Below are 16,374 nucleotides of genomic sequence, written 5' to 3' on the forward strand. Positions count from 1 at the left end.
GGAGGCCTCCGAAGAAAATAACGATGTCTTCTTACGAACCCCATCTTCCCCCGCTCGCTGAAGTAGAAGCACAACTCCCACACTATCATCTGCTGCTATTAGAGCTTTAGCAGCAGTAAAGTTACCTCTCCAAAAAAAAAAAACAACAACAAAAATACCACCCTTTCAGACAGGAAAGTGAGTTTCATCACCCTTTTCAACCTACTCAGCATTATGTTGTCCCAAGTCCTGACTGGAGATGTCTTACAGAGTTTAAAGAAAAAAACAGACCTGAAAAGGTACTGGTGGTGTTAACTTTCTTCTTGTTCTTTTACAGGTGAAGGCTGCTTCCAAATACGTGGATGTACCTGTAAGCACAATTTAAACAACTTCTGTCATAGTAATTTGCATTGTGCTTTGGTTTATGGCATGTGTAGCAAGCCACATTATGTATTGACAGCCAGGATCGAACCATGAGCCTTCATACTTCTAACATTTGAACTGAAAAGGATATCTCCATTATGTTAATAAAGAGCAGTTACCCTCTTATGGAGACCTATGAGGCTGTTTAGGCAACAATTTGCAGATGGTGTCAAAAAGGTACCATATTTATGCAATTGGCTTGAATCACATTTGAAAATAAAATGGGAGCAGTGCATTCTGTTAATTCTTCATTTGGACTTGTACAAATACAGTATAATTTCCAAACAAAAAGTCCAGACATGTTAGAACTGAGCCAACACACATCTAACACATTAGCTAATCTATTTTATTTTTGTTCTTCTAATTGTTGGTTTATTTTACTCTTTTGGAAAATGACTTTTTTATTACTTCGGGGAAATGGTGATGAGCTACCAACATGTGTTTGGGAAATTGTTAATGAAAATAATTTTTTCCATTTTTCTGTAATTGGTGTAGGAAAACTGTACATCGTCTCCTCTAATTAGACCTTGATTCGTAAGGAAAAGAGCCCTTAGTGTTCTTAGACAGAGCACTTAACTTGCCAGAAATTTGCATTTAAATTAAGTTGAAGTGTAATATATGAATGTTGGCTGGAATAAGGGGTTACTGTAACATTTACAGGCAGAAAGATCCTGAGCAACTGCAAATGCAGAAAAATAGATCTTAATATACCACACCAGTTCCTGCACCCAGTTAGACTGGGCAGTGAAATCAAGAGTAACTCAGTTGTGTTTGATGATATGTATGTATGATGTGTGCATATTTAATACAGGTATATTGTCCTGCATGTTCTCATATGACAATGTGATAAATTTATCAGGCGTCTTGGACCACATCATCTGCATTTGGTGTTTTCAGCCCTTTAGCCCAACCTATATGTTGCCTACAAAATTATCATATCTTGAGCCTAGCATGGAAAAGACAAACTCTTGAACAGCAAGAGGTGTTGCTTGGTTTAAAATATCCTAGATCTTGGCATCCTGTTCTCTTGGAGTAATAAAAGCAAGATTTTGAGAGCCTCGGGAAGAAAAAATCAGAATTTATTTCTTGCCCTGAAAACGTGGAGATCCTTCAGATGAAATTCCTAATTGTTTCAGTGAATCTTAAATATTTAATCATGGCAAATTTGAACACAAAACAGTTATTTTAAGTAACTTCTAGGGCATAACATGGCAATCTCTGAGACCTCTATGTTCCTGGAAAGTAAAGCATCTCCATGGAAGTGGTCTTAGTAAAATGCTATGTAACCTTTTCAAGCTTTTCCAAAAGCTTTGTTCTTTGGACACCCTTGGGAGGTCTGCAGCAGGATCTGCTCCTCTCCTCAAAGCCAGTCAGATGCTCCAGTTCTCTTTGTAAATCAGAGCAGAAATCATTCACCTGAATTAATTTTCAGTTGTTTCTTCACCTGCCCCTGGAAATGAAACCATATTACAGTGGTTTTCTTGACAGCCTCCACATTTTTAATGAGCTCAACCACCAGCCCCACTCAGCACCCAGACCTGTGCAGAGGCCACCCCATGGTCCGTGAGCCATTGCCTTTCCAGGGGAAGGAGAAAGAAATACCTGTTTGACTAGAGGGCAGAGAGGAAATCCTGTTCAAATCCTGTTTGAACAGAAACTCACCACTTAAACTTAATTCCACAAATGTTAGTTAAATCTCATTCTGTAATTCTGTTGCAATTGTCTTGGTACAAACCAATCCATCTAATCCTGCCTTGGAATGGGCACGATCAGCAGACTGAAAATTGCTTGAAAGTGTAACACTTGACTACTGCCACATTTGTGTTGTCCTCATTGTTTTTCAAATTAATACCTTGTCATTGTTGCAGTAGGTGTTAAGAAATGTCACTGCCTTCCCAAGGGCCAAGCACTGGCCCTTTGCTTGATAATTGTTTGCTTTGTATTAAAAAACTCCCTTCCTACTGCTTTCCAAACTGTCCTCATTTTCACCCTGGAAATTACACGGATGTGTTAACTAACTTCAATTTACAGCGGCTGACAATCGTATCTTGCAGAGAAATGATACTCTGTGATCTGAGGTAAATCACAGTAATGGAAACTAATGACACTAGTTATTAACAAACTTACAATGTGCCACACAAATTTAAGGTTTTGTGGCAGCTCTTCTAATGACTCGTGTTACCATATTTTAATGGGTTTCCTTTGAGGTAAGTTTGAATCCAATATATCAAGCAATGTGAACTCAAACAAGATTTTTTTTTCCAAGTATTTTACCATCCAGCTGCTTCAGTTCCCATTTGCTTTAAAGCAATGCTGTTATCCCTAAAATCTTGCATGCTTGTAGGTTAATCTTTAAAAATCAGTTAAATCCTGCAGAGAGCTGTGTAGAAATGCGACATCAGGTAAGTGTCCATCAGGTAAGGAAAGGGCAAATTGCACTAGGACAGCAGGAGATGGAAGAGAAAGAAAAGCAATGATGAGGTTGCACAGAGAAGCTGCCCCCTGCATCACTATTCATGTTTTTCTCTCTCTCTTCTTCTCCTCTCCATGCAGAAGCCAGGAATGGATGTTGCTGATGCCTATGTGACTTTTGTCCGCCACTCTCAGGATGTCCTGCGTGATAAGGTCAATGAGGAGATGTATATAGAAAGGTTATTTGATGTAAGTAAATGCCCTCTCCTCCTTGGACACCAAGCAGGAGAGACCCAAAATGTGACAAAATAAGACAGGAGGATAAGTCACATTTTGAGAAAATATATTGCTTGTAGCTTTAAAAAATAAATCTTTCCTTTCTTTCTGACTAAGGCTCGTATCTGCTCTCTGCCTGCTTTAAATCTCTACTCTAGTCTACTGTGTCTTAGTCTGTGTTTGGATTTTAAACAAACAGTACCTTCTAAGAGAGCTCTTTAACATCTTTAAGCTTGTGTAACTTTCTCTGTATCAGGACATCTCAGTCATTGTTCTCACTGTTCAAATTTGAGCCAGGCTTTTGGCAGATGTGTTTGCTAAGGGCCAGCTCTTCTAAACCTTTTGCATTGTTTCACTGACAAGCACTCCAAATCGGACAGCAAATTTAACATACTAAACTTCAGCTTTAAAAGCTAATCAGAACAGAGCTGATTATGAATGGGCTTTGGTGTAAAGGAGGACCATGTTGTGGTGTCTGCCACCAAAGGTAAATTTGAGCCATGGTTTCCTTGATGAAACTGGCTGGTAGGAGCTGACCCAGATGTTCACAGCTCATTTTCAATTGGACAAGAACAATTCGTTGGACTGTGAGAGAACAGTGACCTGTGATGCCTGGGTTTTTTAGGTTTGGATGCATGTTAAAAGTATTTCTGTTTCCATTGCTTTTGTTTTGTTACAGCCTTTCTGCCCCTGTAGGTGTTCTATAGTGAAGGTTTTCTGTTGGTGACCAGCCTGCAGCATTAGTGTTTCAGTCTCTCTGGGGTGTTTGTCTGTTTCTCAATTTCTGTTTGAAGCAGCTTATTTCCCTACTTTGCTTCCTTCCATCTCTCAGCAGTGCCATGTCTCAGTCTCCTGGCTCTGGAACTCTAACAGCCTTCTGTGCTTCCTTTACTCACTCTTTTGCTTCCTCGGTGTGCAGGGAAAGCTGCTTTTCCCCCAACCAACCTCTTCCTTCACTCGATACTTCTCTTTCTGCACATTACCTGTCCCTCAGAAGCCTCTTCTTCCTTTACAATTCCCACTCTTTCTTTCCCCCATAACTCACCAGATTAAAATGGAACTTATCTCTCATGTCAAATGTTTTATCACATTATATCAAGTGGCATGAATTAAGAGTCAAATAATCTTACTGTGTACATCTACTAGCATGACCCATATCCACTGAGAATGCCTCATTCATGCACAGAGCACAGCAGTGCCTCCTCCGGGCTCGGCTCGTGCTCGCTCTGGGGAGAATTTGCAGAGTGAGCACCAGACGCAAATCACCCATCAAGCAGGCATGGGGAGAAAAAACAAAACATAAAACAAAAGACTGTCGCTTCCATCTGCAGCGGGCCTGCGAGTGCATTGCTCGTTTGTGTTGAAATTTATTCCACGAGCAGTTAAATTTCCAGAGCTCATCTGGACTGTTCTTTTCAATGCCCACACTGCCTTTTCCCTCATCCTTTCCCTATGATTCACAGTTGGTGTGTTTGTACCGATTTGGGCCATTATTTCCAATTTTCAAAATGCTGTAATTAACACAAATATTGATTTCAGTTTGATCCACTCATGCTTGGTTTTACCAAGCCATATTTTAAACAAATTAACAGTTGACATGAACAAAAAAAGGAAGAGCAGCTACCTTGGTGGAAAGCAAATAATGCAAAACCCTTCTTTCCCTCCCTGCCTTCCTCAAGTCTCCCTGATCCATGTGAAATTAAAAAATCAAGGATGGGGATTTTTCATTGCTCTGCCTGTTTTGACCTACACTGGCTACAGGAAGGAATTGCAGCATGTGGGAACTGTTCCCATTCATGTTCCCACTCCTGCTCCCTTCCTGTTCCCATCCCAGTGGGACAGAGTTGGGATCTAATGCTGCTGGCATGTTTGCATGTGTCTCATGTACATGAGTGTGTGCCCATGAGCGGGGCGAGCTGTGGGACGGTTGCTTTGCAAGGAGGTGATGGATTGTGCCAAGCCCTTGTCACCCAAAACTTGGAATTATGTTTTGAGCAGTCATGTATTGTCTTTGTCAGGTTGCAGCTGAAGGAGCTGGCTCCTGTGGTCAGCTCCCATTATGACTCAGGTGCTCCTGGTGGGTCAGTACCAGCACAGGGTTTACATGGGGGTCACCAAACCCCATTTTAGTTGGTGCTGTGTTCACCCATGTTTAGGTAGAGGCAGGAGCAAGTGCTTGAGTCCATTATTGAGCTCAGACAGAGCCCTGCAACCTCTTGCCCCTCTCACCTAACCCAGCAAAGCATCATGGTTGTGGGGTCTTTAAGCTCTTTTGGTCTTGTTTTCCAAGGACGTTTTATGTACTAACTTAACCTCTTTAATAAGAAAGAGAAGAGGAATAATCAAAAATGGTACTTATGATGCTGAGTTAGAGTTGGACCTGATTTTGTTCCCTCTTCCCCCAGCGTGGCAGGGGAGCAATCCTCTTAGCTGTAGTTTCTTCAGGCAATGAGATTATTAACACTTTCACAGCCAGGTCCTCAGCTGGTTTAGTGCAGTGGTGCTGGCTTGCCCCAAGGCCATATCTCAGTCCTGTTTAGGCTGTTGTATGACAATATGGGCAGCAGTGGCAGCAAACAGCTTAAACCTGCCTGCAGGCAGGTCTTGTGCACCCAGTGGGGTCCCAGTGAAGACACTCACAGTGTGGGGGTACATCCCCATTCCACACAGTCCTGAGCAGTGCAGGAGCAGAGGTGCACAGTGCAAGGTTGTATTGCACATTCTGTGGGGTTTGAACTCCTGGGATATCCCTAATCCCCACGCTTCTCTGCAGTCCTGTCCTGTGTTTCCATTTATTCCCCATTTGTTTCCTCTCAGGAACAGAGGCTCCAGAGTGTGTTAGGCCATGTCCCTGGAGAAGCTGGGTTAATGTCTTTTCTTGGCATTTGCCATGATTTCTTAGCTCAGAAACCATCTCTCTTCCCCTGCATCGCCTGACTTGCTCGTGCCTGCAGAGCAGGGCTCTGCTCTTCAGGAGATACTGGTATTTGCAGCAGATTATTGTTATATTTCTGTGTGGTCTCTGTGTTAATCCTCTTAATTCTGCAAATTAGTCAGGATGGGTTTTCCTCTCTCCCTGAAATAGAGTCATCTTGATTTTAAAAATCTGTATTCTTGGGATCATTGAATGAACAGATTGATTGTGGAGTTCTGCTGGTAATCAAAACCTAACTAGCTTTTTGGCAGTGCTGTTTACTGCAGAGTAACATGACTTATTTACTTGGCCTGGCTCACTAATTTGATAACATTTAAAGCTAAAACAGTGTAATAAGGCCCATTGATAGAGAGCAGCGGTAACAGAGGAGTTTTAGAATAGTTTTAGCATCCGCTCCCTGTGCTCCTGTGCCTGACTGGGTGCTTTGAGATTTAAACCCTGTGGTAATTTGCACACAATGCAGAAAGGTCACAAACTCTGTGTGGGGCCTGATAGGAAGAAAAATTTTATCACTTTTTGCCCAGAGAGGAGAGCAGAGTTGGCATGCAGAATGCAACTTTTTATAGGAACAATGAGGCAGAAGCAGGTGGGTGTATCTTAAACATGGAAAAATATCTTCAGAGCAATCTTGAGTCTTTAGACCAATCCTGCAAAATTCAGGTCCTCTTTGTCTTAGGCCACGCAGAATTTCATAGGATCAGAGTTTATGCATCCATCATTTTGTCTGAAGGCAGTGGGAGTTTTACTTGTGAGGGTTGTGCCCTTTGGCAGAAGTTATTTCTAGATCCATGTATGTGTGTATATCTTTACAAACACCCTTAGATACTCACAGTATAAGTTTCAACCCGTCGCAACATATGTGATCCAGAAAGCCTATGATTGACTAGTAGATAGTGTGAATGCCAACCTTTCTTGCACATAAATTGGTAAACACTAATGTAAAACATAGGGTGACTATTTCCTCCCCAGCCACAGCGAGTAGCACATACATAAAAGGCTACTGAACATCGGGTGAGCTCCCCGAGATCCTGCGAATTCCAGCATCCTGATGCAGACCCTGAATAGCGCAGATGGCATTTTTCTCTCCGATGATTAATTCAATATCTTACCGAAAAAAACAAAAACATGCTTTTGATATGAGGGATCAAAACACCAAGAGAAGCTCCTAAGATTGCGAGGACCTAAAAAAAAATTAATTTACTTTTTTCCTCCTTGTACTTCTTGAAGACACCAGCCTGAGTAGAAGATAAGGATTAAAACAGATGTGCTTAGTGCTAGTTCATCTGCTTAAATCTAGCAGTCTCTGAGATCAGTGATTAAAAAGCCATCTCTGACTTTGATGAAATCCACTGCAATGGTAATTCTGTCTCTGATCACTGTCTTATGGGCCTCATGTCTGCCTAAACCGGACATAGAAAACATTTCACTGGAGATGATACATGGATTATATGGGTCAATTATACACTTAATCTGCCTTCTGGAGATTAAGTGTGCATGGATTGACCCCGCGTATTTGGCTTGTCCTTGGCAGTTATCAGATCAGGAAGGTTGCCTTTACCAAAAAGTCTGGTAAGAACTTAATCAGCAGTGATAGCGCCCGCCGAGGTGGCAGCAGCCAGCGTGCTTTTTACAGAAGGCAGTTTTACCACTTCACTGTCTCTGTGAGTGCTCAGCTCCCTCGGTCTATGTCACAGCTGGGATAGCAGACGGAGAATTTACTCCAGAAACAAGAAATGCGCCTGTTCTTCTCTGCAAGACAGAAACGGCTCTTAGTCTTGATGGCAGGGTGGGATTAGCAGGGTCTGGCAGGTGTAGCAGGGAGGGCAGTGGAGAGACCAGGGTTTACTCTGCCCTCAGCTGTCCTCAGTGCGGGGGAACAGTCACTCCAGGTCCTCTTATCATAGAGGAGCCAGCATCTCCTTCCCGCCACCTTCAGGGAGGCAAAAGCCCCTGGCTGAGGATCCAGCATCAGGTCCTGTCCCTCAGACTCGTCTGAGTTGGCCTTTTAGGAAGCCCCAGAGATATCCCAAGGAAGATGTTGCATCTGATGGATTTTGGTGGATTTTGGGTTTCTTCCCTCAGCCCAGCAGGAGTGCTGGGGACATGGTGCAGGACTGTCCTCACATTTCCAAAGCAGCTCTTGCTGGTATCTGACTTCTAAATATCAGAGATAATAAGGATGCAGGACACTGTGTGATTCTGAAGACTTCAGCATAATACTTATACACATTTCCTGGAGCCTGAGTAAGCACTTGTCACTGGAGGATCCACAGGCAGCTCAGCATATGTTTCAGTACCTACACGTTAGAGCCTGATAGCACACCTGAGTATATTGAAAAAAATGCAAAAAACACAGCTAGATCAGTTAATTCAGCAAGTCCTCTGCAGACACTGAGGTATTAGCTTATTCTTAAAATCTTAAATTCTTTTGCCCTCGGCAGGGTTACTCGCTTGAATTTTGGCAGCTCCATCAAGGCATGCTTGCAGGATCATGGCATTTCTTGCTAGACCGTAAGCCCTGCACGGCACAATCAAATGCCAAAAGAGAGCCCTTCCTATCCTCCCTTCTCCTTCCCCTCTTCAATCTCAAAAGCCTGGTTGTGAGTCAGTGGAGCTACTCACTGTGAGTTAGAATTACTCACAGGAGGCCGGGTTGCAGGATCAGGGGAAGAACGGATATCAGGCTGCGCGTTGGGTTCCCATCTCGTATCTGCTTGTAGCCACACTCACCGCTTTCTCTTAGACAGACAACAACCTGTTTCCCTCCCACGCAGCTAGACTGCTCATTAGGGCACTAACTCTCTCCCACTCCCATCCTGATATGGCCTCCACAGAGCTATTTCTTCTGTGTTGTTTTTTGCTTTTTTTTCCCCCTCTCTCCCCTTCCAGAGTGAGTTGTGAAATGAAGACAATTAGGCACATTGATCTCAAGGGAAAGTATCTTCCTTTTCCCTCCCTGTGCATCTTTGGAGGAGCCAGAGCCGTGCAGCTTTTGCGGCCCTTTGCTAGCTTGGCAAGGCTCAGACCTGGACCTGGAATTGATCTCACCGCAGGATTTTTGCTGGGGAAAAAATATAAAATTGTAGTGGCAGTTGTCAGAATGTCTTCTATGGGACAAATTTGCTTTGTCCAGAGGGGGCATAGAGTGCATGGTCCTTCTGCAGCCTCTTTTTCTCCCCATGTGCCCTCTTGGAGTCACACAGGAGTGAGGAGAGGAGCTTAGCACTGATGCCACTCTTTGGAGCCAGCCCTTGTCCTCTGTTAGCTTCACACGGGCCAGGCATGCACTGGGCACATGGCCTCCAGGCACCCCCTCAGCAAGGCTTCTTTCCTGAAGTGCTCATTTAAGTAGGCTCCATTTAATTTATTTTAGGGAGAGTCTTAATAAAGTAAATCCTAGATCTGTCACTGGATTTTACATGCTTGAAAGGGGTTTTTTCCCTTCCTAAATGTCTTTATCAGAACAGCTTTTCGTGTTCCAGTAGACATTTGGTTGAAGACAGTTAATTTGATTTCTTTTCCAGAGGAGATTTTCCATTAATCATTCTAAGAAGGCAGACTGATTGCTCCGTTACGTTAAGGTCAGCATAGGCTTGCTAACATCATCTGCACCGTGCTTTTGAGCGTCAGAGATCTGTGCTTTGGGGCTGGCACTGAGTGAAAGATCATTCATTTCCTGGTAGATGTGAGTAGCCAAGGTTTTGGGGAAAGCAGAAGCATGGAATCCTCCATCCAGAGAGACCCTTTTTCTGAACAGCCTCTGACCAGGAGCTCTCTGCACATTTATAACTGCAGGCGAGTTTCACGGTGCACTCTGCCTTCCAGCTAAGTTTAAGAGGCTGTGTAGCTAATTGGAGCTCCAGTTCTGTGGGTCATCAGGGAGGAGAGCGTGGAGGTGGCTGGTGAGCCGCGGATCCAGCTGCGTCCAGCGGTGCGAGGAGCGTGGGAAGGGCCGGGACGCCCCGGTGCCCGCAGGTGTGCGGGGCTGACCCCAGCCCGCGGGGCAGAGCCGGCGGCTTTGCTCCCTCCCTCCAGGCTGTGCAAAGAGCCTTTGCCCAAAGGAACTCCCGGTGCACACAGGGGAGAGCCCCTGCGTGGACAATGACGAATTGTCTGATTTCCAGCAGCGCCTTCAATCCATCTTTTCCTTTTCTCGCCCTGCATCCCAGCCCTACACAATCGCTGCTCAGCCCGCGCCAGCCAGCGGTGCGTGCCGGATTAGCCGTCCCAGGTCATTTTGTTTCTCTTGATCTGCGGCTCTTTCCTTTCCCGGTGCTCCCTTAAGCCTCGCCCTGGATGTATGATATCAGCCTTCAAAAATGCCTGGTGGGACTCGGGCAGGGAGCGCGCTGCGCCCGGTGTTTAACCCCAGGAAGGGGACCAAGGGAGCTGCTACAATCGGGGCCGAGATGTACAGACAGCCTCTAGATACTTTTTTTTGGAATTTGCAGGCTATAAAATAAGCAGATAAAGTTTATCAAGTCCCGCTTCATGACAGCTTCCAATTTAAACTGATAGAAAGTATAATGGAAGTATTATAGCATGCATTGCTGTGCATCTTACTGAGCAACCGTGCAGCCAGTTTTATCATCACTGCCTCACACTAACAGGGCTCTGGAATCAGGACAGAAAAATAGCAGTTGTGTGGATATTGTGTTTTTCTAGGCTGTTTTATATAGAAACTCATTTTAACGTGTCAACTTCATTTCTTTTTTGAAAAATGGAAATAAGCAGAGAATATTTTATAGGTTCAAAATGTGTTTGAGAACAAGCTTCCATACAGGAGTGGTTTTCTGTTTGTCTGCCTTTATAGGTTTTTATGCAGGAGCTCTTTCATTTAGGAAAAGGGAGGTCTGCAAATTCCTGCAAAGCAGCAGGTTTTTGGGGATTTAATTTGGCAGTTCCTACTGAATGCTGTGCACTTTACAGAGCTGTATCTGCGGTGAAGGAGAGAGAGCTCAGCACCCAGAGCCCACCTGGTGGTGTGCCCAGGCACCCACTCTGTACAGGGATATGGGATGCTCCATGCCAGCACAGCCTGGAAATGAAGGGTCTTCCAGTTCAGGGTTTGTGTAGCTGGGACAAGTTTTATCTGTCACCTAAAGGAAGCATTTTCTCTGGAGGTGTGTAATTCAGTGTATAAACAGGACTAGGACTGTCCAGTCTCGGAGAGGAAATGAGGCACCTCCTGAGGCACTCAGCCTGCAAATCTGACAGGTTTAAGCATGAGATGTCTCTGGTTTGAGGACACTGTGGATGGGAGAGAAGTTTGGGGTGGCAGCCTGCTTCCTTCACCGTGAGCAGCAACTCCTGCACTCGCTGCCATGGACCAGTAGTTCAGTAGTTTTTTGCATAGGGGTCTCCCCTGCAGTTTTCTGTGCCTGCTGCCCTCCATCCAGGTCTGCCCTCCGTCCAGGTCTGCCCTCCCCAGAGTGAGTGCAGCAGCACGTTGCTGGATGGATTCAGAGATGATCTGGGGGCTGGCATTGGTGTTTGCTCACAACAAAGCCCAGCAGGTTGGGACCAGGACATCCTGGGCTGTAGAAAGAGAGGAGCCAGCACTGCAGTTGCTTTTTCCATGAGATTCTCCCTAGGGCAGAAGGGGAGTCATTGGCACGTTCACCATTCTCTTCTGCCGGGGATGTGAGTGATGGCTCTTTGTTAGGCAGAGACTTTGGTGTCTGGCTAGCAGAGCAGACCACCCTGACATGCAGCTCGGGGCCACCTGAATGAGTACAAGGCATCATATCCTCAGCATCAGAGTTGTTCCTCCCCCCTGAAGGAGCAGTAGTGTTGCAGATGCCTTTCTGGCCGTGTCCCTGCTGTGGAGAGCCTTTCCCTGTGTGCTGAGGGTGCATGGATCTGCCTGCAAAGCCACTGAGGTCCGGCACAAACAAACCTGCACCCACCTTGGTGTGTGGAGTCACAGCTGCACACACTGTGTGCAGTTACTGGTGTTACTGGTTTGTGCAGGACGGAGAGCAGGGGCCCATTAGGGATGAGCTTCTTGGGCACATGTGTTTGTTGGGGACCTTGGCCCCATCAGCACAAAAGATATTGACCCCTCCCTGTCTTCTCTGAAAATGAACAAAATTTTGGGTTAAGAGCAAGGAGAAATTTGCAGCAAGGAGCGTACAGGTCGGGCTGTGCCCCTTTGGAGAGCAGGGAATTTGTGCAATCCCACCAGCACAGGCAGTACCCCCCGGGCGCCCCGGCCTCCCTCCCATTTACACCTGTGGCACCGACCTGCCGAGCCCCACCGGGTCCAACCTCCAGCCAATTAAGGGTGAGGCAGCAGCCAGAGCACACCCTGGAGCAGAGATCCCCAAGCAGTGGGTGCTCTCAGGTGCCATATGTACTGCAAAGAGCGTGCGGCACTTCCACGCGCCGGGGTCTGCGCTCTGTGTTCGTTCTCAATGCTCTTCCCTGTTGGAAGGCAGAGCTCTTACGCGATTCAAAGTTGTTTTGTGGTTTATTTTTGGGAAGGGGGGGGGGAATAATGTAATTCGGTGATGCCATTTGCATCCTAGACAGATGATGAGTTGCTCTGGCTAGCAGCTTAACCCTATTAGGCAACGTTAGGGACTGTGACTTTATTAAATAATAATACAGATTTTTTTCATATCAAGATCCTTTGACTTTTTAACTTCCTCGTATTGGTTGTCAACAAGAATGAAATTTCTTAGTTAAGGAATATAAAATAGAGTAAAAGGCATCCAGAATTCACAGCTCTGGGTTGGATGTTGAACAACACGCTGTGTGTACTTGCAGTGATAGCATTATAGTGGTACATAAAATACCAGGGAGAAAAATATTTTTACTTCAGTAATACCTCAGTGTGAGTGTGACCTGGGAGACTCCAGATTATTCACAAGGCTTTGGTAGAATAAGGTCAAAATTTTATTTAAAAAAAAAAAAAAAAGACCCCGAGGTTTCAGAGGATTTTTATCAAATTGCTAGCACTTTGCCAGATCTCTGGAATTTAATGTGGAGTTTTATAGAGAGGTTTAGTTCTGAAAATGGGGGTCATGTTGCCTGCTGTGAGGACCACTTGCCCAGATCCCTGCTGAGCACAGCTAACAGAGGCTTGGCTCATAGGGGCAAGGTGCAGATGTGGGGTCCCCAGTTTGGCAAAGGAGTCACAAATCCCAAACGCTGACAGTTCATGCACGTGGTTCCTGAATGTACCAAGGCAAGGACCCTACAGAGAAGTGAAATTAGCACAGTGCAAACTGTCACCAAAACTTTAGATCTATTTTCTGAAAGATACTTTCCAAAAGGTCTGAATTTGGGGTTGAATCACCTTTCTACCAGCAACCCAAGGGCTGCCTGAAGCCCTCCCAGTGCTCTGCTGTGTGCTCTGTGGAGCTACACCGACAGACCTGCTTTTGATGTTGGCTTTTCATACCTAACTTAAAGAATTATGTGCCATGGAAAAGCTGCCTAATGACCGGACAGCGTTATTATCTGGCATGCAGCAGCGTAGCAGGATGATAACTATTTATTTACTCTTTGTGGATAATGTTCTGTTATTTTCTAGTCTTTGGCAATAGCAAGAGAGCATCTGATATATACAATATTGGTGTGTATCCAATTGTTTGTGAACATCCCAAGTTTTGAAACATGGTTGTGAGAGAGGAATATAAGCTTAAGCTTGAAAGGCTAAAAAGCAGAAAGCCCCACACGTAAATGCTATTATACACTTAATGAGGCAGGGTTTAAAAAAAAAAATCAGCCACACAAGTTGGTTTTATCAAAGAAAATGTATAAATAACAACCAGTGATTCAGAGTGCCTCACAAAGGGAAAAGCAGGGACGGGAAGCTAGCACTTCACTTGTGGCATTCAGATAATAGTATTTACTACACTAATCTTTTGGGCTTAGCAATTGACAATCAATATATTATTATCAACAAGCGTTAATGCAAACAAAAAGCTTCTATTTCTTTTTATAACTGTGTTCCCCTAAGTCCCTTAAATTTAATTAAAACCAGACAGCTCTCCTTCTAGTACAAATTAGAGTTAAAATCATATTAAATATTTGTTCCACAGGAAAACAAAAGTGTCAGCTTGTGCTGCCAGGTTTGGCTGTTTCTTTTTCTTTTTTTCTCCTTTTTTTTTTTTTTTACACACAGAGGGGGAAAAAAAAATACCAGCTACTCAAAGTTAAAATAAAGTCTCTCTCCCTCCCTCCCCGTCTCCCAAGACTACTGTCTATAACATGTTGTTCCTTATAGAAAGTGGGATATGGTGGCATTTGCTTGATTAACTTGCTCGACAAAAGTGACAGCTGCTGTGGGTGCATGTAGCTAAGCTGCACAGCGCAGTTCCGCCTTTGTACATCTGTCAGCAAAAAAGGAGGAATAAAGAGTGAAAAGAGACAAATTGGTCCCAAAAGGCAATCCATTCAACTCAGGAGGTTTGCTCTATTCAAGCACTCGCTGGGAATCTCAAGTGCTAGGTAGCTTATTCAATTTCATTCATTCTTTAGAATGAGCCCTGAAGTGTTTAATTTCTTATTCTGTTGAATAAAAGGGGAGCTGTTTTTTTTTTTTTTTTATTGGAAGCATTAATTGTAAGACTAGCTGATCAATGCCTGCAATATTAACTCATTGCTTATTTTATGGCTAGCTGTGTGCTCCGAGAGCCGCAGCCACTAAACTTATTTCTGTAACGTGGGCAATGTCACACCAATTTCTGTGCTTCTGGAAAACCCAGGCACTCACAGCAACGTCATTCTCAGTGCTCTGAGCCTTGTGCCCTGCCTGGTTTGGGGGAATGATCCAAATCCTTGGCAGGTGTAAATCGAAAGAGTCGCTGGGTCATTATTGGTGCCACCCATGGCTGCGGCCAGGACGCGACAGAGCCAGATGCTCTTTGCCTGGGGGTTCAGCCCTGAGCCCACTGCAGGTTTGTCCCTCTGTGCTGGAGGAGGTTTTATAGCTCCAAATGCTGAGCTGCCTTTGGGTGGATCTTTGGTCCCCAGCAAAGGGCAGGGCAGGGGAGCCCATCAGGACGGCTCTGTGAAGTAATAGCCAGAGCACAGTATAGATTTTGTTGAGTAGTGGCAAAGAAAGCTGATGAGTGGATGGGATGTGGTTTGCTACAGGTCTGTGCTTGCCATCCAGAAAACACATGCTTGCAGGGGAAAGATGTGCCTCTTCCTTCTTCATTATGTGGCGGAAGGTCTATCTGAGTCTCCTCATTGACACTGGGGACCAGAATGATTGTGCTTGAGTGCCTGTGGCTCTTCACCCACCTCAGCTCTGTCACCTTCTTCTCCAGGGCCACTGCCATGTATCTTAAGCATTTCACTTATCATTTCACTTATCACATCATTAAGATACATTTCACTGTATCTTAACTCAAGCAAACACTTCTGTCACCAAGGCCCTGTCCCTGCTCCATCCCCACTCTTCCAGCCTAGGGCACAGCATATCTGCAGCAACACAAAACTCAGGTTTTTAGAACAGCCTGAAAAACAGCTGGGCTCAGCTCTGCCAACCTGGCCAAGACCTTGCTAGCAGTGTTTAGGGGCAAGGCAAGAGTCACACTCTATCCTCCTGCCACTGTCCTCATCCACACCCAGTGTCCCAGCAGAGCTGGCCTTTGGAAAAGGGATTGCATAAGCTGCTGTGCATATTATTGCTGGGAACATCTCTTTATTTCTGGTAGACAGGAGTAGGAACTGCACTGGCTGTGAGGCCCTGTGCTTTGGGTTTACCATCTTTACCAAGTTTTTGGAACACCAATGACTGCCTTGAACTAACAGCGAAAGAAACATTGAGGGAAGGTGGAAAAGAACGCTTCAGTGGCCACAGAAAGTGGATGGACAAGAATGGTCATTCCATGACTGCCATAGGGCAATCTGGGCTTTGGGCTGCAGGCTGCAGCCAGTTCTGGTGTCCAAATGTGGATGTGCTACTGGGCACACTGAGAGTGAAGGAAGGAACATGGTACCCAAGGCTGGCAGGCTGCTCCTGAAGAGTTCCTGCTCCCACTCTCCACACAAGTCCTCCTCCAGCACTGGCAGCTCTGTGCACAAGGCTGGCCCCCAGACAGCATGTCCCTGTGCTGCTGTGGCTTCATCCCTGCCTTCCCTGTGGAGATGACACCTGCTCAGGGGAGGTGGCTGCCATGGATACAAGCGACAACACCGAATACCCAGTTTGATCTCAGGGCCACCCAGGACCGGGATGGACACAGCTCTGTCAGCTGTTACTTACTGTCAGCAGTTGTAAATCATCACAGCCCCACTGTGCCTTCCACCAGCTGAGCTTCTGGCCCATTGGACGGAGATGCAAATGCCAGAAACAAAGAGTAATTTTTAATTTTTTTTTCCGCTGATCA

At 45.2% G+C, this 16,374-nt stretch overlaps 1 protein-coding gene across 4 annotated transcripts in view; it reads left to right on the forward strand.

Moving 5' to 3' along the window:
- Positions 1-16,374, forward strand: part of CADPS (calcium dependent secretion activator) — a 203,982-nt gene that overhangs the window by 180,251 nt on the left and 7,357 nt on the right. For all 4 annotated transcript variants that reach the window (XM_062501029.1, XM_062501028.1, XM_062501030.1 and 1 more), the window contains 2 exons: positions 317-349; positions 2,956-3,063. In XM_062501029.1, the coding sequence (XP_062357013.1) occupies positions 317-349; positions 2,956-3,063 (141 nt within the window). The remainder of the gene's footprint in view (positions 1-316; positions 350-2,955; positions 3,064-16,374) is intronic.

The sequence above is a fragment of the Cinclus cinclus genome, chromosome 12 (genome assembly GCF_963662255.1).
Source record: "Cinclus cinclus chromosome 12, bCinCin1.1, whole genome shotgun sequence".
Taxonomy (NCBI): Eukaryota; Metazoa; Chordata; class Aves; order Passeriformes; family Cinclidae; genus Cinclus; species Cinclus cinclus.